This window comes from Coturnix japonica, chromosome 8 (genome assembly GCF_054131305.1).
Source record: "Coturnix japonica strain WE chromosome 8, WE-NBRP24, whole genome shotgun sequence".
Taxonomy (NCBI): domain Eukaryota; kingdom Metazoa; phylum Chordata; class Aves; order Galliformes; family Phasianidae; genus Coturnix; species Coturnix japonica.
In genome coordinates this window covers 27,591,511-27,618,564 of record NC_140670.1, presented here as the reverse complement: position 1 = coordinate 27,618,564, position 27,054 = coordinate 27,591,511, and the positions used below count along the sequence as shown (strand labels likewise).

At 39.1% G+C, this 27,054-nt stretch overlaps 2 protein-coding genes and 1 long non-coding RNA gene across 8 annotated transcripts in view; 2 read left to right on the top strand and 1 right to left on the bottom strand.

The window, feature by feature from the left end:
* Positions 1 to 3,546, top strand: part of SHTN1 (shootin 1) — a 53,450-nt gene extending 49,904 nt beyond the window's left edge. For all 3 annotated transcript variants that reach the window (XM_015867428.3, XM_032445526.2, XM_085555305.1), the window contains one exon: positions 1,614 to 3,546. In XM_015867428.3, the coding sequence (XP_015722914.2) occupies positions 1,614 to 1,824 (211 nt within the window). In that variant the 3' untranslated portion in view covers positions 1,825 to 3,546. The remainder of the gene's footprint in view (positions 1 to 1,613) is intronic.
* ENO4 (enolase 4) lies at positions 3,473 to 20,841 on the bottom strand. 2 transcript variants are annotated; one of them, XM_015867429.3, is made up of 15 exons: positions 20,668 to 20,841; positions 19,344 to 19,472; positions 18,538 to 18,725; positions 17,589 to 17,722; positions 15,678 to 15,844; positions 15,335 to 15,466; positions 13,931 to 13,996; positions 13,127 to 13,189; positions 12,097 to 12,261; positions 10,077 to 10,202; positions 8,107 to 8,302; positions 7,113 to 7,180; positions 6,433 to 6,550; positions 4,094 to 4,294; positions 3,473 to 3,968 (listed from the first exon to the last, which is right to left on the bottom strand). In XM_015867429.3, exons 1-14 carry the CDS (start codon positions 20,800 to 20,802, stop codon positions 4,119 to 4,121), a joined length of 1,863 nt encoding a protein of 620 aa, XP_015722915.2. In that variant the 5' UTR covers positions 20,803 to 20,841; the 3' UTR covers positions 3,473 to 3,968; positions 4,094 to 4,118. The 2 variants fall into 2 exon arrangements, with proteins under 2 accessions (XP_015722915.2, XP_015722916.2); XM_015867430.3 differs by lacking the exon at positions 6,433 to 6,550.
* LOC146760002 (uncharacterized) lies at positions 6,453 to 16,030 on the top strand. Of its 3 annotated transcripts, none has more exons than XR_014948938.1 (6): positions 6,453 to 6,564; positions 6,666 to 6,769; positions 7,031 to 7,164; positions 7,282 to 7,346; positions 10,090 to 10,176; positions 15,619 to 16,030. It is a non-coding gene; the product is annotated as an uncharacterized LOC146760002 (long non-coding RNA). The 3 variants fall into 3 exon arrangements; XR_014948937.1 differs by lacking the exon at positions 15,619 to 16,030 and adding an exon at positions 12,458 to 12,612; XR_014948939.1 differs by lacking the exons at positions 6,453 to 6,564; positions 6,666 to 6,769; positions 7,282 to 7,346; positions 15,619 to 16,030 and adding exons at positions 7,369 to 7,424; positions 12,458 to 12,612 and having other exon boundaries at positions 7,057 to 7,164.
* Positions 20,842 to 27,054: the final 6,213 nt, after the last annotated feature.

Below are 27,054 nucleotides of genomic sequence, written 5' to 3'. Positions count from 1 at the left end.
CTGTTGGGATTTGAAAGATAGTTACCTCCAAAGTGAAATAGAAATGAACTTGGCATTTACGGCTTTGACCATTTTGATAGTGTTGGGCAATCAGCTTTTCAGAGGTAGCACTTTTAAAAATAACCCTCTTCTGCTTACACTGCTTTAAAAACTTTAATTTGCTGTAATGTTCCAAATAGTTCACCATGTATTCCCTGGAATGATCGGCAACTTTTGCATAAAATAAACATTATTTTCCTGGTGATATCAGTAGATTCCCACAGTAATCAAATGAGTCTGAAACTGCAGCTATTAGCACCGATTTCTGAATTAATTAACTTACACCGAAGTTCTAATGGTGGAGACAGCTCTTGTAATTAAGACTTCAACGTGGAGTTTCATTCAGTACATCCAGCGCTTCAGTAGTGAATGTTACCTTTGCAGTAAAAAAAGGCCATTCCTTATGAAGAAGCATGAATATTAAGAGAATAAAAGTGGCTCTAGGTTAGTAAATGGGTGTAGTGCACATAGGGCCTTCTTATGGTAACGTTTTCCACCCGTTTTGGTGGCTGCAGCTATGTAGTCATCCATGCAGAGTCCACCCTGTGGTGTAGGGCTCTATCTGAAGATGTGTTGGGTGTAGGTGTGTAGCTGTAAGAATCTCTCTTTGAGCATATCTGGTTGTACATCCATATGTGTCAGAGCCAGCTGCTCTGGAGGGCTGGTGAAGGAGCCCGTGTTTGTGAGCTGTGCCTGCAGAGCAAGGCAGCTCGTGGGGCAGCCTGAGGATGGTGTGGGAAATATCCCCACCTGCCACGTGTTCGGGTCATGCTGTCCTCTTGTTGGCCTTGTTCTATTCTGGTGCATGCTGGCTAATCTAAGGATTTACCTGCATGCTCTCAGCACTGAGACAGGGCTTTTGAATGTGGACGAGTGTCGTTAGTGCTTAAGCCAGCCTCAGTGTATAATCCTCGTGACTCTGACCTTTCCTTCCTCTCTCCTTGCTCTGAGGGATTTTCATCTGCAAGAATCTGCTCTGCAAGCAGTCAAGGCCTACTCTCATTTCTAAAGCAGGGAACACAGGTCAAGCACTGCTCTGTATTTCAGCAAGCCCATTGGGTGAATTATCAGAGCTCACCTGCACTCCCTCCCAGCATGTTGGTGCTGAGCTACAGTAGAAAACCTGGTTTTGCTGCCCTTAGCTTCTGGTGTGCAGTCAGGTACAGTGTAGTGAAAGCCCCGGGATGCAGATGTGGAGAAGCAGCCACGTTTTGGGCTACAGGAACAGGCAGCATTTTCTCTTGGTGCAGCTGCTGTGTTGGATAAGGGGATCCTCAATCCAGCTCAGAGATGACGAGAGAGAAAATGAATTCTTACGCTTATCTTTCAAATGATACCCTGTGCTCTGCAGGTTCGTTTTTGTGATGAAGCATCTGACTTCACTTGTGTAACAAACGATTCAGGAAGGGTATTGTATTGCGACTGCTGCGTTCTGTGCGCTGCTATCCGTATGTAACAGCTGTGATCTGTAAAGCCTAGCAGACCAGCCCAGGTCACAACAGTAATAACATACGTGCTTTTCTGAAATATGTGCGTTGTTGCCTGAATTCATCTCTCTGTCTTTTTTCCTTTAGATCACCGAGTCATACGGAGTTGTCAAGAAAAGCTTCTACTAGTGAAAAAGAGACAGAGTCTGTTGTAGTGTTAGATCCCGTGTCTGCCGGTGGACATCGGATGACTGAAAACGCACTGAATCAGAACAAAACAAAGGAAGAAAAAAGCGCGTCGCTGCATAAAGAAAGTAATGTTGAGAAAATAAGAGAGACAGACAGTTCTAACTGTTAATCCCCGTTCTGAAAGGCTGTAGCTTTTGGGAGTCAAGTCAATCTCTTAGGTGCTGTACTGAGGGCTGCAGCCTGTGCTCCAGTTGTCAGTAACATGGATTGAAATGGTCTTTTGTATGCAGTTTTGTTACGTGCAGTAGTGTTAAATAATGATATATCACTCAAAATCCCTTTCCCTGTTTAGTTTTCAGGTACGGTTTATATATCTTTAGGTATGGACGGTTGCCTTACTTTTCTTTAAACTGCATTTGAAAAGGCTTTTTCAGTTATTCTTTTATTGAGAAGCTGCTCTGCTAAAGGTCCAGAAGCCCCTCGTGTCCCTGTTGAGTTTGGGACAGAACCTATGCGGATGACTGCACTCCCCTCAGCTTTACTATGAGGGTATTTTGATAATTAAAAAAAACAAAAGCAAAGCAATTTTTAGACACGTTGCTTTAAAAATATTTTGATATCTACTGATGAAGTTTTGTACATCTGCACACAGCTGCCTCCATGCCGGCCACTTGGATGACGCTGAAAGCACAAAACGTAACATTTCTGTTGTAGTTTCCCAAGCACACAGCAAACCTGGAGGTGGAGGCAGCTCAGCGTGTCGTTTTGTCACCATGGCTTCTGGTGATGATAGTGCCAGAAGTCTGTGGGGAGAGAGCGGTGCTCTCTTTTGGATCAACACCTCTTCAAATGAGGATTTATCTGCTGGTTTCTCTTTCAGTCTTACGTAGCACTTTGGTACAGATGCAGCTGAAGTCTGCGTGTGCTGCTGCAAGAATGAGTTATCGTGGGCTTCTCGGAATTCCTGCATTTGGGATGCAGCCATTCTAGGACTGCAGGTCATTTGGAGTCAACATCATGAGACGTTCCCCGGTGAAACCCATAGCATCAACAAAGAATCCTTTGCTTTGATCCTAGTACAGAGCAGGGGTTTGAAGTTCTCTTTTAGGTAACACTTTAGATTTCTGTAGTTGGTAACACAGCTCCTTGTCTCCCTCAGCCCTGATTTCCTATGAGGACAGGGAGGTTGGTGCATCGCTGACTTGCTGTGCTGCCACTTCCTGTTCACTGTAGCTTGTTTTTAAATCCAGCACAATATCTCATTCTTTTATAATGAACAAACCAACGTCATCAGGGAACAAATGCAAAACCTAAGGAGGATCGGTGTAACTGAAATTGCGTGGTCGCGTACCTGAATGCACTTGAGTTATTTTCTGTTTAATGGTTTGAAACAGCGATAGTGCTGAAGGATGACTGTTCTGAGTTTGTTAGTTTGGCTCTGCATGCAACTGTCTGGTGCTTTTTCTCCAAGTGAAGTGATAGTAACGAGTGTGGTGGTTTCACAGCTTTTCTGGTGTTTCTGCATGTTTGCTAAGATAATCCTGGATTTGATCGAATTACTGAACTGTGTTTAATTGCTAAACCTGGGGAAATTTGTCTCTCCGTATCTGACGCTTTGCTTTCTGGAGGGTAGTGGTGGTTAATTTTTCACTCGTGTCTATTACAGTCTATTACACTGAATATAAAATGCAGTGTTTTATATATGCCCTTTTCCTTGAATTATTACTGCTGTATGATATATGTTCAAATTTTCAAATTATAAAAAAAAAAGTTTAAAAAAAACAAACAACCCAAACTTCTTTTATGTGAACTCTTTGTTACCTGCAACATAAATAATTTATTTATCTTTTCTCTGGTGCTTATTAAAGAGACTACTGACGAGTTTCCCAGACCTTGTGAAGTTGTTATTCCTTGCTTCAGACTGAAGCGAGCTTCCTAGTGATGCAAATTACAGCTCTGTGCCCTACATTTGGAGTTTGCACTGATGCACTTGTATTGATAGCTCGCTAGAACTGGAGCGACATTTCCCTTGTAGGCCAGATCTAAGAGCAGCATTGAGGGTTGTGTGGGGGGGATGGAGCAGCGTTAACAGTCAGGGCCTTTGTTTTTGTGTAAAATGCTATTTTTTTTTGCTGTTTGTCACTGGCTTGCTCTTTGTGTGGAGAGAGAGCTCTGCTTTCTCAAAACAAACATTTGGTTTTGAAGTTAACACAGAGGTTTTGTCAGCTTGTAAATACAGCATAGAATTTTGCGGTGTTTTCAAACTGCAGTCAGTGTTCAGTTAACTTGGTTTCAGCTGAAAGCAATGGTCTCCTGGGGAAAGAGAAATGAGCGTTTGAATGCTTTTAAAAATTTTTAGCTGAGGTGCTGGAAAATAAATGGGTTAAAGAACAGGCAGCGAATGGATTCCTTACCAAAAATAGTGCTCAGAAATTTACCTGACAGACAGTTATTTTGAGCAACCTAGGTCAGTGTGCTGCTCTGCAGGAGCTGAGCAGGCGTGTTGTGACCCTGCAGGGCTGGCACAGTGAGCTCTGAAGGCACCGAATCTTGCTGTGGGGGAGGAAGGATGTCAGGCTCTTGTTCTTCTGGCTGTAATTCTTCAGTGAAATCAGTAAATTCAAAATTGGCATCATACCCTGCATTAGAAGAAAATAAAGAAGCTTGTTCTTATCTTTGCTCAAATTTGGTTTCTTATAATGTTCTCTGATGCACTCAGATTTTCTTTCTAAACGTCTAGATAATGCTTACATCAGTCTTTAAACATCATGAAGGTTTGGTCTTAAGAACCAAATGGTTACAGGGTTAGGATGTGGTGCAGGGAGGTGGAGGTGTGTCTGCCTGCAGCAAGGACAGAACTGGATGAGCTGTTGGGTCCCTTTCACCTCAAACCCTTCTATGATTCCAAACAGCCTGAGCTGGGATATTTATTGCATTTCCTTCTTCACATACCACCTCACCTGTTGCTTACTACCCTCACTTTTGCTGCCCTTTCTTTGATCATCCATATTCCTCTGCACTGGTGTTCTTGCAGATGTTCCTACTAGCTGCCTGTGCCTCCTTCCTCCTCAACCCCAGTCTAACAACTTTATATAAGCTCAGGTTCAGATGTTGCTTTTGACACTTAACACCTCACTACTGTTTTTCCTCACTCACATCACACTCACTGCTGATTTTTTGTTTGTATCTTTTTTTTTTCCATGCATACAAAGCCTGCCCATTCACTGAATAGGTCACATCTGTCTGTGAGTTCCCAGCAAAGGGTTGACCAGTCTGTGATTTCATCTTATCAGCAGTTGTCGTCTGCCTTTCAGGTGCACTCACGGACTGAAACATAGCGTCAGCATTGGGGCTGCAGTAGACGGAGAGTTCTGTGTGATCTCAGAGCCTGACAGTGAGAGAGGAAGGCAGCAGGCAGAGCCTGGCTCCCTGTAGCTGCAGTGCTCCTGGGCCAGCTGTGTGCCCCGTTCAGCCAGTCCTAAGGGGGACTCCTGATGGGTCAATGTCACCTTCCATCCACGAACCATTTACAGAGACCTCCATGCTCAGCCCTCCAGTGTATTTTGTAGCTTGCAGCCCAGCCAAATGAAGAGTTTGGTATGCAGCTCAGACATGCTATCTCACTATTTCCCTGCTGTTGATTTAATTACTGGATTTCATTTCTGCCAAATGATTAACAGCTTCAGGAATTGTTGCTATTTCATTTTATGAGGTGCAGTTTTAAACATGTCAAACTCAAGCCTTTTTGTTTAGACTATATCCATCTGAATAGGGGATATATCAATATTGCTAAGGCAGTGAAAGGTCATCGTTCTTTGTAATTATTATGACTTGGTTTTGAAAACACATTCTCTGGAACTCATCAAAACAAATCTGTGTACATTTCTGGTTGTGGTTTTTTTTAATGACAACTGTGTGAGCAAGTGAAAAATGTCCCAGACTTGAAATATTTTCAGCAGTTTCTTTTTTTGCTTGTCAAGTGTTGCTATTCCATGTGTAGAACATAAAGAAAACAATAACAACAATAGAAACAAGGTCAGATGACTTAGTTCTCTTTCATTTTCTTTCACTTATCCATAATAAATTTGTGCAAACTCTTTCCTTCCTTCCTGCCTTCCTGTGCCTCTGCCCTCCCACCCCCCAAGACTGTATGCCTTTATCCTGTCTTGATAGATACCTGAGCAAGTGAGAAGTGGCTCTAATGGTGTAAAAAGAAGATGCAGATGAGGAAATGCAGGCAGATGCATACCAGTGGCTAAGGCTAAATGTGCATCCTCAACTTGGATTTGCCTTGGGTTTTATTTAGTACTTACCCATGCAAATGTAGCTTTCCAAACACATTTTGCTGTACATATGGCACACAAAAGGATGGTGAAATGAAGTTTTGCTAGCAGTATATATTTAGGGGCTTAAAGGAAGTGTGGGCTATTGGGCCTAAAATTCCATTTTGGCAGCTTTTCGGAGTGTTATCTGCATGGTTTTTGTTTTGTTCCTTTTGCACCGTGGGCTTCAAGACTCCTACCAATTAATTCTGGAAAAAGGCTTAATGTAGGCTACTCCTCAAGAAGGGGTCTATTTTAACATTCAGTAAACAGATAATCCATTAGGACAACAATATACATTGTGGCAAGTGCTATCCTAGGTTTTTTTTGTCAGCACTTATTTATAGTCTTTTGATTTCACTTCCCTCCTGCGGTGCAGTTTCAATCATTCTCCCTCCAATCTTTGTTCCCGTATTCATTGCAAGCTGAAAACAAAGTAAGAAAGAAGCTCATACGTAGCGTTCTATTCTTGGCCAGTTCTTCCTCTATAGCAAGAAGGCGGTTGTATTTGGTCACCCTTTCTCCGCGGGAAAGACCTCCCAACTTGACAAACCTGGCACCCAGTCCAACAGCCTTGAAACGAGAAAGTGCGTATTTTAAACCTATTTGCTTTGGGGAGTGAAGTCATTTGTAATAATTATACATGGTACCCTACTTCCAACTTAACAATTTTCTTATCTTTTTACAGATAATAAACCTCCTTTAAGCAGAATTAAAATCTCCCGATGAGAGATTTGCTGGATGCAAACAATAATTTTCACTGGCATACAAGGTGGAATTTTATTTGCAAAGGTAGCTTTAATACAAAAAGCCTAAATATATCACTGTTTAACAATTTTATAGCTAATATTATTACCATTCGGAAATGTTTTAAGTAACTCACTTTTTTATAAACTAATGCAACCAAATAGATCATATACCCTTGTGAATATGCTCCCTGCTTTGGCAAATTTCCTGCATCTTCTTTTTAGACTCAACGATTAACTCTCTGTGAGGGAATAAAAAACAACCCTAGAAAAAGGCTGTTTTGTAAAGTGTTTCTTTCTCACACAGAAACAGGCTTTCTCCTAAAAAATAATTCCTGTTCAAAGCAGTGTTTTGGCAATTCTGCAATGGAATAGCTTTCAGTACTTACCAGATCCACAAGGCTATCATCAGAAGATTCTCCATCTGGACTTCCTAATATGGTAATACGTCTTTGACCTATATATAACAGCATTGTGCAACCTTCATTAGTATATTTTATAAATACAACAGAGATATCGTTTACATTTTTTGTTCTTTTTTTTTTCCATTGGGCTAAGATGAAATGCAACTCACTTCACGAAAATGGGAACTATTCTGGTTTGCTGCAATGATGGCATTAACGGTACGTTGTCTTTTACTTTCAGTACAAATAAAGGGATATCCAACATCCTATCTCACCTACCTCTAGCTGATGTGTCCGGTAATGTATCGTACACGCCAGGAGGCTGTTCTGTTTCTTTAAACATGTTTTTTTTCCTACAGTAATGATTTTTCTTCACTGTGAAAAGGAGTTTACCCTCATGACTGAATGAAACATTTACATTGCTTTTCACTCACTTTGGTAGAGCGATTCCGGAATTTTTGAGTGAATAAGGAGAAGGAAATTATATAAAATTTGTCTATTTCTGGGGATAAAGATGGATAGAATAAAAAAAAATTATACAAAGAAATCTTACGTAAGAAATCACACAGGTTTTAATACTGGTACTATAAAGGCTCAGTAATATGTAAACTGTCCTTTTAAATGTTTTGGACTAGTTTGGATTTCTTAATTATTAATACTAATCTGAAGCAAAATTCAAATTCCTCAGCTGTATCATCTGTTTCATTTTAATTCTGACATTGAATGGCGTGACTCTTATCTGCTGTGTCAAAGGGCACCCACATTCAAAACATACACAATGTACTCGCTACGCCTGCGTCCTGTTTCAGGCTCCTGAATGAGAGATTTGCGAACAGAACGTGACTGTTCCTTCTGACAAATGCTTGCTAAAATAGAAGTGGTGATGATTAAATATAAAGATGTAATATTTGTAGGTGTAGCAACATGATTTTTTGACTTGGAGGGCTTGCATGCAAGCTTTTTTTATCTCTATACTCACCATCTAGAAGTCCAGTCAGTTCTACAAGGTCTGATATCTTGGTTTGATTAACATATTTTAGGACAATACCACTGCATGTTGGTATGTTTATATTCTGGTCTGTTTTAAGTTTGGAAGTATTTGTGGCAGCATCTTCAGCAATCAGGTAACATTTGGAACCGAGAGCACAACACACGTTATTCCACTGCTGCCTGTCCTGCACAAACAAGCAAGCAAATACCTGAGGTTTGAAACACCAAACTGAATGAAAACTCGAACTGTAAAGGCACAATTTAAACTTGAAAAAGTATTTTTGGATTTCATTCTACTCTCAATACTATGATACATTTTATATTTTGAATCTGTCTCTCTATGAAAATAGAATAATTTTGCTTGGCTTTTAAGATTTTGCTAGAAAACATAAATTTGTACCTGTAATTAATCAAAGATAGCTACCCAGCAGGAAGTTTCAAATACTTCAAATTAAACTAACCATAGAGCTTTGCTATTTTAATTTCCTCTCTTGTGTTGTATTTAATTTATGTGGATGATAAAACAATTTTGTATTGTTTCATTCAGATGACTCATTCTTGTATTCATATTTGCAGTATCATTTTATATATATATTTTTAATATAAAGTAATGAGATAGGAGGCAGCCACAGACTCAGTGAAGTATATGAGGAGAGGATGATACAGAGCTACAAAACTGACCCATAGGGAACTGTGGAATATAACAATCTCGTTCCAGCAAAGCACCAGTTTTTTAGGCTGTTAATTTGAATGCACTGTCTGTCTGGTAATGAGATTTAAAGATAAACAGAGGAGAGGAATGTATAATTTGGAAAAAAAAACAAAAAAAAACCAACATATATTTGTTTTCTTTGTGTCTCCAGAATGCGAAGTTCTCACGTTAAAATCATGCGCAATTTCAAGTTAATAATTGTGAAACTGATAATTCTTGGTCTGTGGGTCACATTGAAATGTGTAGCTGTATACCTGCAATACACTCAGGTGTCTATTCTCACAAAGCTGTCAAGCCCATAAGTAACTGAAAATGAAGGTTTGACACATGGTCAAATGTTTAAACTTAACCACTTCAGTATTCTTCTATCTGGCAGTGGATTGTTGAATTGGTACCACAGCTAATCATCAAGGACCTCATTATCTGTGGCAAAGATGTAGCTTGGATTAGCTTCATAGATGTGCTGTGGGGGGAGGAGGACAGGCGTTTTCCTTAACAGGAAACTGTAGCAGTTAAATCAAATTTATATCTTTTGGTAATATGTGGAAACTGAATTATATGTATTAATGCTACTCTTTGAGGTTATGCCATCTCGTTCACCTATCTGTAAGCTGATAAAACATTTGTCTTCTACTTCAATGTTTTAATCTGTTGCCCACATCAATGATCTCCTCTAGCACTGATCACAGTGATAAAACGCACTTTGCAAGTTCTGCTGAGCAATGCTGCCAGCTACAGATTTGTTCTGGCTTTGGGTATATGTCTCAGTCATAGGAAAGAGCAGCTATGTGAGTTTTTTGAATGGTTCTAAGGAATGCACAGCCACAAAGCTATGTAGAAATTTTTAGCTCCTTCCATATAATGTTATAATATTCCACATAATGTTTGTATAGCACATGAATTTTGTAATTTGTTTTTTATAATACAATCTGTGTTATTTCTTTTCTTAGGAAGGGAAATGCAATATGTAATATGACGGTAGAATCAGGAAGAATTGGCATTTTCTTCTAATAGTTGTGCTATCCATATTCTGTTCACATCAGGATTATTTTCTGTCAGGAATTAGCTCAAACATTAAAAAAAAACAACCTTGAATTATAGTCAATTAAAGATATGCAAATGAATTAATGCATGTGGTTTTTTTTATACTAGTACTTCTGTGCATAAACACTCTGAAAACAGAAGCCTCATATTTGGTCTGTTTTGTAAAAGCATGAAAAGTTCAGTGGTTTCACATCATCTCTTACCTCTTTCCTTAAGGGATCTACTAAGGCAATAATAGAAGGAAATTTATTAACCAGTTCCACGTACGTGTCGACCATTTCATCAGGACTTTTGAACGTTCCAGTGAGTATTTCATATTTTCCTTTAGTCTAGAAAGTATAGGACAAAGTGTAAGAGAATGGCAGTTCTTTAATAGACAATGTACTAATATAAGCATGCAGGTCTTGTGACTCTGGTATCTCCATTAGGGCATATTGTGTGTTCTTCAATAAGCACACATTCACTCTGCCTACTTTATTCTATGTCTGTGTGAACATTATGGAAATCTCTGCCTGCAGTAACAGTAAGCTCTTGCCAAATATTCCATTCCCAAAACAAGGGAGATCTCTTTCAGCATTTCCTAGGCAACACTGGCAGTTTTACGCAACTTTGTGATAAAGTTATTAATATTTGACGTTTTTATTAAATCTTGCATGAAAAATCTCGTTTCACTTCCCGCCCCCCCCCACAAAAAAAAGGTTAATTCTTAGTCCTTATTTGCATAAAGGAAATGTTGCTATGAGAAAAGGAGCACACCCTCCGTGGTCAGAAATAGGATACGGCCTTTCCTTGGTGCCTTCCCATTTTTAACAAATAACTTAAAAACAAAAAGGGGAGGAGGAAGTGATCAAACAATCAAGAACAAAAAATAGGGAAAAAAATCAATAAAAAAAAAATCCCCTTATCCCCCCCCCCCAAACACACTGAACCAAAACAAACAAACAACTCCCCCCCCCCTCCTCCACACACACAGAACAGCCAACCCACCGCCACCAAATAAAAGCTAGCTTCAAACCAGTCCCAACTTTAAGGAAAACTTAAACCATAACACACAAGTAGAAGGATTATTAAGGGATTGTGAGCACCCTATCAAATCGTGCCAGAAAGAAAACACTGCTTTATTGAACGCTGCAGTTAAATAACAGAATTATTCATAATTCTTTAAGATATTGCTCATTAAAACTGTTAGGAAAGCAACTGTTTTCACAGAAGATCCTGTGCAAATAGGAGGCTTGTCTGTACAGTGTACCCAGACAGACACAGTGTCACGCAATGCTGAATCACAGACAGCAGCAAGTTTCTTTTTCTGCTGAGAGAAAACACTAAGTGATATCAGAACGAGGGCTTAGAACTTTAAGACTTAAGCTGGAGATGAATAAACTTTGTCAAATAGAAAACTTGAAATCTAATCATTGTATATGAATGCTGATTAAGTGAGATAAATGTTACCGGGTATCCAGTACTGTAGTAAAAATATACAAAAAGGTCAAAAACAGATGTAGTGTAATAAAACAGAGAAATAAGCATCAAGTGGTGCAAAGGGATTACAGAAGTATATTTGCATAAATAACTTGTTCTTCATCTTTAAAGACAAGATAGATAGAAGATTAATTTGAGATAATTACTTAATTTACTCCTCATGATGAACTGAACAAAACAGCATTTGCTGCTTACTTCTCTGATTCAAAATTGTCTGAGATGCTCTGTGACAGGAAGCTGGTTTGCTGAACATAAGGCAGTATGTGCTTGCCTGTTAAGTCTGCTAACTTTAACACAGACTCATCTGAAAAATGTTACTAAATAAATAAGCAGAGAAAAGAAATAAATGTGGCTGACGCAGGGCGGCCTGTACCATTTGAATGATAAAAGTTAAACTGTAAAAGCAGCAGAGATTTTTGTAGGCAGGATGCAGGGTATAAGGAGAGGCTGCCTTGCTTCACTGAGCCTTATTCCACATGAGGTGTGTCAGTGTGCTGCTACAGCAGCAAAGGAGGAAGACACACCAGCTCTCATAGCTCCCGCTGCACTGGGCAACAAAAAGGATGTCTGCATGGCTTGCCCTTTCCTGAACCTGTAGCACTGATTCAAACATTATTTATATATGCAGAGATGCTTCTTTTTCTTTGCTGTGGAAAACAAAGTCAAAAGATTCTGGGCAAGTCTGCATTACAGTAGTAAAGTATTAACAAAGAACTATTTTAATAAAGAGCAGAAGTAACTTACATAGTCCATTAATTCATGAGCAGCACAATTAATTGCTAAATACATATCTGTTCCTAGCTCCAGACCTATATTGTTGCAAGCCGTTTGCATTAGGAGGAGAGGTTGCTCTAGGTTATCATATCCCATTATTAGGCAGCCTAAGTGTGATATTCTTAAGGCTGGTGGCTGAAAGTAAAACAAAAAATAATTAATTTATTTACAAGTATATGAAACTTGCATATATATTCACTGTCATTACAGCCTGCCTTCAATAATCATCACATAAATCTGTTCTCAAAAACAGCATTAGCATCTTTAAGGTTAGTTCTGAATGAATGAGAATTTACCAAGCATGAAAACTTTTTCTCATCCTGTGTTTCAGACACTCCACAAAAGCACGAGTTCTTATCTGGTAAGATTTTAATCATCTCACCATGGGAAGCACAGCCAGCATGGCATTTCCATCCCAGTATTTGGAAACTCATCTGTAAACTACAGATTATGAAGTGGAAATAAAGAAACAATAAAACAACAAAAGATCATTTGAGTCATGCAAAATAACGCCCTGCCACTATTGTGAGTGCTGCCCTTCAGCTTCTTTTTCTTATCTGCCATTATCTATAACCTCAAGCAGGATCAGGGAATTCAATGCAGCATGACTAAGAGGGGAGTTAAATTTCCAATGTTTAGGAAGCAGCACGATACACAAGTCTTACAGGTAACGGTTGTGGGCTTACAAGATCAGAGGTGCTTGTACACTGCTAGTGCTACAGGCCTACAGAACATTCTGTTGGATGACTTAGTAGGTTTTCATTTTCTATATCAGAAAAAATGCCCAGGCTCCAGAAGTATTCCCCCTTTCTGTTACTGTTCCACAGGAGGGGATGGTGTAGTCAGAAGAATCCAAATTATTACGTGAAATAGGGGCATGTGGTTTATTTAAAAGTCCTTTCCAAAATGGTAATGCAGATTTATGTTTCATTTCTTAAGAACGTTTTGGTTCCCTTCAGTTTTTAATACCTTACCGAAAACTTAAAATTTCTTTTCTTACCGAAGCTTTCTTCTCTTTACTTTGTGCTTTGCCTTTCTTACTGTCTGCTAGTTGAGGATTGGGCTGTTGGCATTGAAGGAAGAGAGGACCAATGAGACAATGCCATGTAAAGGTCCAAAAATGACAGACTTTACATTAAAAAATAATAATAATAATTAAAAAAATGCATTGACCAAATTCTGGCTTTAAGAGATTGCATATATTTAATTTAGGAGATAGTATTCAAGACAAGGAAACTATAAGCAATTAACTCATCTTATTTTGAGGTGGTAGCTCATTTGAAATATTTATTTCTATGCATGCATCACCCAAAGCATCAGTTTTTCAAAATATTTCTACAATTCCCACAATACAGAGCTCTAAGAAATGAGCATCTAGACTCTGTACTGGAGGAAACCTAACCTTACTTTGCAAAAAGCATATGGAAATACTGAGCTTGATAAACTACTGCAATAATACTACTTTGAACTATACATTATTTGTTTCTGTGAGACTTAGCAGAATCAGAAACATACAGCATATGTTCGCTGTGACAGTATTCTTCCCTAGCAGACTTTTCATGATGTATGTAATGAAATAGAAAAGTCTTCCTATACCTAGAATGATGTTTTATTCTGTCTTCATTAATGTAATATCACTAAATGCCCAGTGTTTTATTCATCAGTCAGGGAGCAATAATTCTATTCTGTGCGATAAGACTAAATGTGATAATATGCAAAATATTCTATGTTTAATGTTAAACAGACAATAGAAATAGAAAGGCCAAATGAAGTACATCACATTAATAACACATTTTTATTGTACCCCTTTCCCTGCAGGCTCCAGCAGTCTCATCATTTCTTTTTGAATGTCCAGAGCTCTTTCTATGCCCTGAAATTAAACATCATTATTCTTCATAAGAAAGATCAATTACTTCATTCTAACTGCTTGAATCAGAGCACTTCCAAACACAGACCTCAATATAAAGTCTTTAAAAAATATATATTACAGACTTCCTAAACACATTTTTCCTCCGAGTGTCCAGAGCTAAAGGATTAGTAGCAGTGGAATGAACAGAAATATTTGATTATGCCATTAAAAACGACGGCAAAAAAGTGGCCTCTTCCACTAAAAAAAAAACAACAAACCCTTTCCAAGTGAAACAAGTAAGCAACATCTTGATCTGCCTAATATTCAAGAGTGGGAGTGTCCACAACTGTGAATATCTCTAAGGCTACCTAACTGAAAACTGACATTTTCAGACAGCAGGGAAAGAAATGCTGTTTTTGTTTCTAGAACTAGGGAATGGAGGAACACTCCACTAAAATTAATCTGCTGCTTTTAACACAAGACTGGTTTTGGCTGAGTTAGGGAAAGTTTAATGCTAACTCCGTAAATCACATTTCACGTTTCCTTTAGCTGTGCCTGTAAAAGAAAACTGAAAAACTGAAGGGGGCAGAAGTCAGTCACAGCTGACAGCGTATCAGCACAGGGGGAACTGCTGTGCTCACTGCACTGCAGCGAACAGCTTGCTGCTCTCCCTTGGGCACTGGGAGGAATTAAGTCTTTGAGTAGTAAGGAATTGGTAACCTTATTATGAGCTCTATGTGACAGTTCTGAAAAGTTAAAGGAAAAGGAAGAAGAAAGAATCGAACTCAGCTATTTGTTCAGGACACCAGCATACAAAATAGAAATCACAGCCCTAATGTAGGCATCTTGTGCAGATACATTCTTTAATGCACCATATGGCTAAACAAAAAGAGCGTGTTGACCCAGTCTGCCTCATCCATCCTTCCTGCCCCTTGAATAGATTTTGTCCTGCTTTGTATCCCCTTCTAGCTTCACAATTTCATTTTTAAAGCAGTTTATTCTCAAAGATTTGATGCTCTGCTGTGAATTTTGTTGGTGTTTCTGTTTGGTATGTGCTACAAATAACTAACAGTATTTATCACCTAGGAATGTAAAGTCACATTTTTGAAAAGACTCAAGTGTTTTATAACAGATATCTGTATCTTCTTTAATGCACTGATTTGTTTCTGGTATTCTAACACATATATCCATTTCAAAATGTTAAAACTTGGGCCATACAAGTAAACAAAAAATGAAAAATGCACTTTCTAAGGATTCTACTGAAAAGTTCGATGTGCTCACTCACGTATATATGAAATGTATAGAATATATTAACTAAAAAAATAGGATGTATTATTAAAAACACCAACAAAACAATACCTGTTTGATCGATAACTGAACTGGTGGTATGAGCATAACTTCTTTCATTAATTTGAGTTTTGCAAGTGACAATTTTTCACAGCTCAACAGAGTAACCATTGGGAGTGGCAGAGTCATTTCTTTAGGTGAATCCTGTCATTGAGATTGTAAGTGGAAAAAAAAAGAAAGAGAGAATCGTTTACTGTATGTTTTAAGGATGGCACAGGGCTGCTTCTAAGCCTGCTACAAGCAATTGGTTTAAGAACGTATTTTATGAGGTCTATTTAATCCCTGTTTCATGACAGATTCCCAACTTCACGATTGTGGTAATTAGAATAAACAAGATGACAGAAGTCGCATGTACCTGACTGTGTTTCAGCAGTGCAATGTGTAAGTACAATGGGGTGTGATTAATAGAGGCACCAGCCTTAGCTATAGCGAGTGATGTTCCCCCAATGGCTAAGCTGCCACAGAGCACTGATTCACTGGGTTCTGCAGGTGGGATTGTTATCTCTGTATTTGACTTCTTCCCTGCAAGACAGAGAATAGTAGCTAAATATTTTACTGCTTTAAAACATGCGCCCATGTACCAGGGTTATGCAAGCAAATAAAATATTCACATTTCAGTACTGTACTCAATATATTACAAAAATAATAATACTCAGTTGTTTAATCTTGTCATTTGCAGTATATAACATGACCTTACAAATAAGTAAAGTACCTGTCCTCACTTTGATTTCAAATGTGTTTCGAATCCATTGCTTTCAGCCATTGAAATCTGTGTATGTTTATTTACATGGAGTATTGACAAATCATTTTTTAGGTTTTCTGCGTTGTTATTTATTGGTCTCCTCATATGCTCAGCTTTTGCACAAAAGACTTGGAATATTACATTATAAGCTGATTTGGAGTCTACATACTTGATTCCAGCTAATAATGAGCATGAAAAAAAAAATTGCAGGCCTATTAGAGTTGGATTTTCAACAAAAGAACACGTCTTTTAAATATTCCACACACACAGACTTGTTAAGATCTTGTTAAATTTTCAAAGGAACTTATTTCCCTTTCACACACAGTAAAATAACTTTTGTCAAAATGCTTGAAGCCCAGCAGTTCCCGCTATTATTACCTACCCTGCTAAGATGTACAGCAAGCACCTATGTGGATCTGAAATCATATGCATCGGGTACTTTTTTGTGAATCAGCCAAAGAAACTGCCTTGGTTCCTACTAACAATGATATACAATTTTTCCTTCCCTGTGGAAGTTTTCAATAAAATATTTAAATACTGCAGCACACAACTAAGATGGGCAACAATAGAGGCCCAGCAGGACCTTCCGTGGATATGCTGATTAGATTAAGCATTATTTGCATACCGTATACAGCTTTTATACCTCTTACGTAGAGGATAAAGAGCTACGCATACACAACATCAGTAATCCAGTACTGAGATGCTCTGGTAAACAGACGGCTGCAGATGTTCCATTTCAGGTTAAAGGTGGACTTACTGTGCACATGTTGAACATATGAATTGGGAAGTTATACCAGTATTTTATGACAGTTCAAACTAAACTGATAAGCAACTGAAATTTGTCAAAATGGTATGACTTGCAGTAAATGAAAACAGGAAGATCTTAATGTACCTCAGTAACATATTGTGCCTTTTTTCTTTTCTTTTTTGCTGTATACATTAATTCTGTTTCTCTACTCTCATACCATTCAGTACCATTGTCTCCTTACTTCTTTTTCACCCTGTACTGCCTGTCTTTCCCACCTCATCCCCTTCCTTTCACTTCTCACCTTTATTTCCTCCCTTTGTCAGTGTTAGCCACAATTTTCCCTTCCTCCCTTCCCCTTTCAATTCTTTTCAACTTCTATATTCAAACTATTTCCATTTTCCTTTTCAGTTCTATGATTCTTTTCTTTCCTTATCATTTTCATTTTTATTCTTCATTTGCATCCTCCTCCATTCTTATTCCACATTCTGAAGAGTAATAACCTCCTGTCTACGCCAACCATAAAACAAAGGCAGAAACTCTGTTCAATAAATGCAAGCGAATGATGACAAAACTGTGTATTTTTCCTCTCTCATTTCTGAAGTAGAAACTGCTGTGATCAGAAAGAAGGACAGAAAGAAAAAAGATGGTTTCAGACAGACTAACTTAACTCTCCAAATAGGTGACACTACTCCTTAATGAGATTACTACAGGAAGTATTTTAGCATCTTTGTCAATTTTGGTATTACAGAAAATATTACAAGGAAATCAATAAAAACCTCCTTTTGCTTCCTTTTTTTGCCCAGATGGTGCAACTGCTGGTGGAGCACAAGAAGTTATGGAAGCAGTGTCGTCTTCTTCTTTCTCTTTTTCAGTTTCTTTTTTTTCTTCTACCTTTTTTGAAAAGTATTCACTGAGAAAAAGAACAAAGGTTAGCAGCTCAAAATGTTGTCATGCATGTCAAAGGAGGCACGCTATGCTCGCTGGAGAACATGCTGGAGATGGATTAAGAGCATCTGTTTGAGATTCTGCCCTGATTGTGTGAAGCTGGAAAAGTCAGTAAATTACTGTTTTTGACAGTTATCTGCAACACTGGATAAAGAAAAAGAACCACAAGCGAGCGTAACAGTCCTCAGCACATGATTTTCAGATTGCACTGGTTTGAAAGTGAGTTCCCTGTAGACACAATCTTAAAGATAATCTTAGTGTACAAGATCCCCATTTACTTTGTATGGGTGGTACAGTGGTAAACCTGTCATAACTTTATGACATGTAGCAACTTGTTCTAAGTTGCTAATTCAGTAGGTCAGCTGTGTGCTGTCAGGCAGGTGATTGCAGTCCCAGAGTGGCTGAATTCAACTGCCTGCATGAAACACAAACTGCATACATATGTGGTCACAGCCACCCAATTCAGGCAGACTGAGTATATAAGCTATATACAGCAATGCAAACAATATATCTAGATTCACCTCAGTACTCTAAATCTAATTGGCACAAATTCTTATTAAAAATGGCATAATTCTCACATCAAAGTTATAAATCAGCAGCGAATCATACACTGAACGGGCTTCTCATGCTTAGCATATAGTATACATAATACACAAAAATACTTAAAAAAACATTAATTATTGTATATGCGTTTCCCTTAAAGTATAAATTAATAGTATTTCAAGTGAATAATTTGTTCTGCAGTAGCTAAAAAGAGTAGAAATATTGTGCGAAGCTTACCCAAGCATCTTATCAATTTCACACTGGTCAGTAGGTTTCAAGTCTCTTAACATTGTGTTTAGTGATTCATTCACCCATTCCACAGCAGTGGTAACAGAGTCATTTCTTTCTTTTTCATCAGCTTCAGTTCCAGATAAAGCATTCTCAGGTATTTGATAATGAGAAGAAATTACAGCAGAACAAATCCTCTGCAAAATAATACAGAAAGGCTGACAACATTAATTCTCACTTGGAAATATCTTTCTTAAAGATTAAGTAGTTTTCCTTATCAGTGCTACAAGTACCCATCTGCAAATCAGTTTGCTCCATTTAACTTATTTTTTTTAATCCAGTTCCTCCTTCCTGCTCTCTTACACCTCGGTACTCACAGACCTTGTTTAAGTTTCTCAATCTAAAGTATAACTACTTAAGAAAAAAAAACAACAACTCATGACAGATCTGTTTTGCATATATATATATATATTGTTATCAGAACGGAAGGATTCCAAAGATCACACTCGTGTCATGGCATCTTTTACTGCAGCTGTTGTTCGCCTGCTGTACCGCAATTCATCAGCATTTGTGCTTAGTGCCATTTGACTCAGCTATCACCCACATCAGCCTATTGGCTCAAAGAAAAGTTGTTCCCTCACCAGTGCTTTGTGGATACCGTACAACAGGGTTTTTTAACTTCACTATTTCCTGAACTGATGAGTCACAGGGATACACATCCACTCACTAAAGCTGCAAAATAAAATGCTCACGAGGAGTAGAACAGTACATTTCCCTGGCAGCGTCTTATTCAATAAATAAGGAGCAGCTCACACCTTCTCGTAGTTTTTCACAGTGCAGTGTATTTCCACTTCTAATGTTGGTTGACCAACTCCATCAAGAACTTTTCTTCCAGCCACTTTGCATATGACTGGAGCTTTGGAAAATTTAGAGAAGTAGTTAGCCTTAAAGGAAAGAGAAGGAGCTCATTAGGAGGTGCTTTCTATGCAAACAGGTTTTTATTCCATTTAATAGATTTAAATCATATCCACCATTGAGCATATCTATTTACTCGTCCCAATATCAGACATACTCCTGTTTATGTCTGCAGTATCTGCTTATGAATCATCTTGGTATGAATCCAACTTGAATCTGAGCCTGGAATTCTGCCCAGGGAGGCTGTGGATGCCCCGTCCTTGGAGGTGTTCAAGACCAGGTTGGACGGGGCCCTGGGCAACCTGATCTAGTAAAGGTGTATGTTTGGTGGCCCTGCCAGGCAGGGGGGTTGGAACTACATGATCCTTGAGGTCCCTTCCAACCCGGGTCATTCTGTGATTCTGTGTGATCTGTGGAAAGTCCAAAACTACATCCAGGTTAGAGAGTGTGTTTTATTTTGCAAAGTTAGTGATGGGTATCATCAAATACCTCCAAGGCCTTCTAGAAAACCGGTGTTTATCCAAGGTTTAATTGGATTTACACTATAAAACGAAACAAAAAAATCATGTTATTCAAACGCTACTCGTGAAATCTCCTTACATGAAGGCTCACACAGGAAGGTTCAGTGAGTTGATAGACCATTGTTATTTTATCTGTGGATAAGATCTAAGAAAAAAAATGCATCTCTTTGTCTGGAATTTGTCAGGAGAAAGATTCCAGAAAGGAATAACCCTCATAAATGCCTGCAGAGCTGTGCTGGGTGCTGTGTTACCACAGAAAACAACTGACGCAGCACAGAGGTCAGCGCGTGGTGAAGCTGGGATTTCACACGGAGGTGCAAGCAGAGCGCTCTTAATTATTTATCAGACATGGTCTTTAATGGGCTGTGGCACTGATGTGAATATAGCTGGGGCTCATCTGTATTTCATGAACACCGGTGTTGCTTTAAATATCACATAGCCAAGTGAGGCTTATTACAGACTTTCTCGGCGGTTTCAGACGGTCACCAGAGCAAAAGCACGGCTCAGCTTATAAGGAGCCACGACAGAACACAGGCCAAACATCCAGCAAGGCCGGAAGATCGCCAGCTCCATCTCCCATGGGGATGGCGATGCACTCGGACACAGGAAACACTACAACGCTCCGCCCCGCCCGCCACAGCCAGCAGCCGCTTCAGCCCCCGCCCCACCGCCCTACAAGGGGAGCGCCTGCGTGCTGCGGTACCAAGTCCCCGTAGAGATCTGCGGGGCACAGCGGGAAGAGGGCGTTCAGAGCGTCCTCCATTCGCTGCTGCACTCCGTGGTTGCTATAATACTCCGCCGCCTCCCGCCGAAGCTGCTCGATGGTGTCGGCCTCCATCGCGGGGCTGCTGCTAAGAGATGGCGCAGCCCGCCCCTCGCGGCCGTTACCCCGAGGCGGGAAGCCCTGAGGGGGCGGCGCTGCCCTTGGGGCGTTGTTTCTTTGCTTAAAGCTGCTCACCTGCTCCTTCCTCTCAGGCTGAGTTATGAGCAGGTATTGTTTAGTTCTAAAAGTCTCCGAACGATAAAATTGGGTTAAGATTATCATCCTGAAAGAGAGACAGATTATGGTCTGTGGAAACGTCTGGTGAGGGGTAGCTCCAACCGCTGCCTTTAAAAGCCCTTTACTTTGGATGAAAAGAAACGTTTCGCAACCTAAATGATCATTTTTAGTCGGCGATTTCCTACAGAAACTTTCACTTTGTTACGCTGCCCGTTGGTAATTTTGTTGAAGTAACTGAAAATGGAGATACTTAAAAAGCTGTTAGCCACACGCTTCCTCGGCTCTAAAATCAATACGTGTGGACCTCTGCTCATTGTACGTTTGCTTCTCTGGGCTGGGTGATAATGAAGAAAAATCCCCACTGAATCGTTTTCTTTTCCTTTCACATCCTTCAGAAATAACATGGTGCCTCTCCAGAGAGTTAAACCTTCTCATTTATGTATTTTTTTTTCCTTTTAGCTTTTTCCTCTGGGGAGGTTTCAGGACTGGCATTAGCCATGCCCTAAAGACAGTGGAAAGAGGATGTGTGGTGAGGCTTTCCTGGCTCGGAGCAGCTCAGCGTGGTGTCTGCTGCTCCTTTATATCATAGAATGGCATGGGTTGAAAAGAACCACAGTGATTATCTGGTTTCAACCCCCTACTGTGTGCAGGGTCTCCATCCACCAGCCCAGGCTGCCCAGAGCCACATCCAGCCTGGCCTTGAATGCCTGCAGGGATGGGGCATCCACAGCCTCCTTGGGCAACCTGTTCCAGTGTGTCACCACCCTATGTGTGGAAAAACTTCCTCCTCATATCTAACCTAAACCTCCCCTGGAGGGTCACTCAGCTGGGTGTGACGTGCATAGTAGCTTCATACCTTTGTGGCACAAGGCTTGGCCCACAGCGTTCCCATTTAGTTAAATGTTCCTGTGGGAATGTGGTTCTTTGAGGTAACGGTGCTTGTGTGGTGCTTTGGGGGCACCAATACTTGATTACTGCGTAATACAATGTGGTTTGGGGGTGCTGCCTGCTGCTGGATTTGGGGTTTCTTTAACTCTGCTTCCCACCTTCTGCTTTTTAAGGGCTTCAGAGTAAAATATGGAGGAACAGCATTGTGACTGTGTGGATATTGATCAACAGCCTGGGAGGAGAAACTTGTTGATTTCCCTTGCTAGTTTTAGGCAAACAATGAATCACAGCAAGTTGGTAGTCGCTTTCTACAGTAACCTCTCATTCTGTCTGAATTTGCTGTTTGAAATGCTCGCAAGGCTTCCAACTATTTATCACTTTTATGATAGTGAACATTGCATGAATTATTGGCGTAGTCTTGTAATTTCCATTAACAGTAATAGGAGCTGTAAGCATGTAGAAAGAAGATGGCTTATCCTATGATCCCACCTATTATGAAGTATTTAACTGATTAGTTAGGGTGCTGCAAGCCACTTCATACCATCGGTGAACTCTCGGCAACCCCATTATCTTCATTAGGCTTGTGTGGGTGTAATTAATTGGTGTTTAGTTAACAGTTGTGTTGAATGAAAAGAATTTAGTTCTATTTCTTTTAGTTTTATTGGCCCCGTAGTGCTAACAGGCTAAAGTGTAATTAAAAACTCACTAATCAAAGAGTGGTGAGCTCTAAGGAACTCACAAGTGAGGGAGAAACGTGTGATTGGTGTGGATCTGTCCTTTGCCAGATGAGCAGGTACAAATGTTGCTGTAAGGGCATAAACGTGGCCCTGAAATCAGTTAAGATCTCACTGCCATCTCTGTTCTCGTAGGGTTTCACAGAGGAGTAATGGGAGCTTATTGAGCTGGCAGGGTTCTGTGAAGTCAAGTCTGAGTGCATAAAAACTTCATGACATTCCCAATGAAGTCAGGATGATACTAATACTCTCACACAAATATATTACCGGCTTTAAGGCATCCTCATTTCTTAAAAAGGCTTTTTAAGGTTCTTCCCTTTACATGTAAGAATAATTTGAGTGTTGATTTATTATTATTATTATTATTATTATTATTATTATTATTATTATTATTATTTTCTCTAATTCTTAATATTCTGTATAGGCAAATATAAGTCACAAAGTTGAATACAGTTTGATATGAAGGACCAAGACAAGGCTTGAGTCATAAGATACAGCTAAGCATAATGTTTAGGTTGGACTATCCAGCTAAAAGTTATCCAAGAACTTCTGTGATATATCTAATAGATATTAGGAAATGCATCTTAACAATTCAGCTTCTTTGAAGTACCCATTATGAATTTTAAAGACATTATTGAAGCCCACCTATTTCCAGGGCGTTGACATGATGGATTATAAACATTTTTGTCAGTATATTTTCAATGGGATACCCTGCAATGTTTAGTACCCTTGTGAATATTTGCAGAGTTAAGATGTTACTGGGCTTTGTAAAACTCACATACAAACATTTTCTATGATGTGAAGAGTGTTCATGCATCAGTTACTGTGTCTGAGTTATTGATACAATGTTACAGGTCGTATGGCGAGCTGGCCATGCTGCATTTGGTGCTCAGACAAAGCAGTGATCAAATCCAGAGAGCTGAAAAGCAGGAGCATCTACTTCAGTCTTCTATGTCTAGGGAAGAAAAAACTTTTTTTTACATAAATCAGTGGAATTTTTTCTTTCATCTTTTTTTATTATTATTCATTCACACTCAGAATGGTTTCCTTGGATGTGCTGGTTTTGTTTTTCTTTAATTTTTCAATTTTTATTTTTATAAAACCTTTTGTTTTCAAAGAACGTTGCCAACATTGTTTTAAATCTGAATTAGATTTTAGCTTTACCCTTTGGGTTTTCCCCTTTCTTTTAAGAATCTCATATTCTATATTGGATTGAAAAACCCCTTTGTTTTCTCAACCATAGCAGAAGCGTTACTTGCAGTTCCAAGTACAGAAAGTTTTGGGGTGGTTGGAGCCAATCTGCTCCTGACTGCAGGTCAAAGGCTTATATGGTTGAAAGGCTGAACTAGTGCAGGTTATCTATGAGATATATGAAAATTAAAGTTTTATATCAGATTTACAGAGAACCTTGTAATAGTTGGAGCGTGAATATTGTGATGAATGAGAAATACTTGCTGACAGATTTTCAGAGAAGCTGTTCTGTTTCTGTCTAGGAGAAGCAATGCTGATCGCAGAGGACTTTGAGGTGTTCAAATTAAAAGGTAATTTTCACATTACTGTTTAGAATGGAGGCTTTTCTATGTCCTGTATTTTTTTCTTTCTTTAACACATTTTTTGGGACCAAACTGAGTATGGAAGAAAAGGAAGAATGGCATTTTTTTTCCCCCATGGTATATCTCCTGATTTTTGCAACCTTAATCACTTGGGGCATGTCTTGAACTTTTAACCTTCTTTCTCCAGCAATGATGCTGTGAATAATGGACTCTCCTGCTTGACACATAACTAGATTGCAGTTCAAAGTGGATGTCACAAACACTATTGCACCATCTGGAACAAAAGTTTGACCTATCGTTTTGGGATAAGCCCACAAGATTATATGAATTTATAACCGACTTTGTTTGTTATCAAGGTATCTAAACTGGTGCATTTCTAAAGATATTTTTTCCCAGTTTTTGCCTCTCTGGATGGTATTTTTTGCACAGAACTCCCTGAATATTCAGATCTCGGATGAAAGTGAGTGGGGGGAATCCCACACTCCCCAGAAATGTTAAAAATTTCCTATGAGGACAGGGAAATGCTGTGTGCATTGCAATGCTAAAATTGCCTGTTTCCTACTATCTATTATTGCCATTGTTACCTTTAACAGTTCAGTTCAGTTTGAGTCTCATTCAGTAAAAAGAGAGAAATATTGTTCCTACGTACTCATGGAAAAAATAGCAATAAAAGAAGCTGGATGAAAACTGAAAAGCTTTTGGGGACTGTAGCTCCTGAAGAATACGCAGTGTTTGCAGTTCCTTGTATGATACTCAGTTACAAATTTGAATCCCCCCTCTCAGTTATTGGTATGGATTGATAAGATAACCCCAGGCCTTTTCCAATTGAATGGTTCCAGCTCTCTCAGTTTCACTCAGTACGAGAGATGCTCCACTCCTTTCATCATCTTTGTGCACTGTGCTAAACAGACTCCAGTAACTTCATATCTTTCTTGCATAAGTTGCATGCATGGAAATTGCAAACCTATATTTGCTTATGCTAGTGTAAGAAAGGTTTGAAGGAGTATAACAGGAACTATGCTTAAGAATAATATAGTAATAGTATATGTATCAGGCTCTGGGTTTCTATCAGGATTTATCAAAAAACCCATGTGTAAGCCACTGAAAATACTACAGGCTCGTTCATTACATATGGCATTGATAGGAATGTACCTTTATCTCTGATACAGGTCTGTTGTCTAGTCTCCATTTCTGCCAAGAGCTACTAACAGCAGCGTGAGAGCAGAAACTGATAGAAATAAGTGTTTGGTAGAAGTTCTTCTAGATCTGGAGGAAGGGAACACATCTGCAATTGAATGTTTTGTGATATTGTATGTAGAACAATGAAAAAGACAGGATGGAAAACGTGTCAGCCAGAAGGCAATCAGTACAATTAATATGTCCAAACAGCCGTTATAAAAACTACCACTTTCCACAGCAAGGAAAGAGGACATGTTAGTTGTTAATGCTGGTATCTACCCATCAGGCTTAGACTAATACCCCACCTGCACAGCTGCATTTGTCAGAGTTGTTTAAAAAACAATTGTTTTTTCCCTTTGCCAGTTTATTAATACTCAGTTTCTCCGTCCATTCATGAGGGGGTAACAGCCCAATATGCACAATCTTGAACACTTCAGGCACTGCGTGCTCTGTTTCAAAAAGAAAATGTGAAATTATTTCTGAGTAGTGCCTGTTCTATTTTAAAGTTAAATGAAATCCTGGTGCTTGTATTTTTAGAAGCTTAAATCCACAGCGGACTATCAGATCATTTACTCTTGACCTGCCATGTATACCAAGCTCTGCATTGCTTTTTTTGCATGTGATTTAAAAGATTAAACAGTTTTAGTTTTAATTTGAGAATAATTGCTGCCTGCTTGCAGCATAATATCTTAATAAAGAGCATAGCTCTTAATTAAAAAATTTAAATCTTTTAATTATGTATTCTGTGAGCATTGACTGTAACAGGCAAGAAAATGAGCATAGGAACATCTTAAATTCCCTGTCTGCTTGTCAGAAGATCGTAGAGCTTTTCTTTTATGTTTCCTACTTCTAAACAGTCGGTTTTCAGGGCTGCCATGAAGTGTTTGTGAAGCTACTGCGCCAGCCTGCCCTGTGATGGGAGTTCATTCAAAGGCCATGTTGTTTCAGGACAAGCATCAGTAGCAATTACCACTTCCAGCTTTTCTCTGGAAGTGTGAGTTTTTGCCAGGGGCTCCAGAGTCAGTCTGCCAGCTTAAGCTTCAGACAGAAAGAAAGATCAGTTATTCTCAGCTTCCTCTGTCAGTTCTTAATGTTTAAATTTTAGATAGGAATTGTACTCAGCGACTAGTTGTGGGGCTGCACATTTGAAAAAATAACATAGTGATTGCAGTTATTGAATCTTATTGCAAATAAGGATAGGAGGGAACTATTTCAGGCATCTGCTGGATCCTCTTTATTTCCTTGCTATGGAGCGTTACATCATTCAAGATATTTTTAAAGTAATTCTGAGTAAGTTATATAGTGGACTTGACAAACCGCTGCTTAGGTTCAATGGATACCTTCACTAGAAGTCACTCAGCTTATCAGCAGAACCGTGACATTAGTTCCAGCATGGGAGTTCAGGTTTTGAAATATTTAACGTATAAACCATCTGTGCAGGCAGTTCTCTGCTCCATGCAGTTACAGTTACACTAGTTTAAGTCTGCTTCAGTTATATTGCAAGATTATAGCGTGGATCTTTCCAGATGATCTTTTCAGTCAAGCTGATTGGTGTGTGATACTGTGTAAAACAACCACCATGTAGCTGCCTATGTTAGAGGTATTACCAAAGCATGAAGAATTTCACTGCAGCGATGACTCAGCACATGAATAGCTTATAATGATCCACTTCTCTGACCTTTTCCCCAGCCTCTAAAACACTTTCAAAAGCTATTTCTTCTTTCTGGAATTTGTGA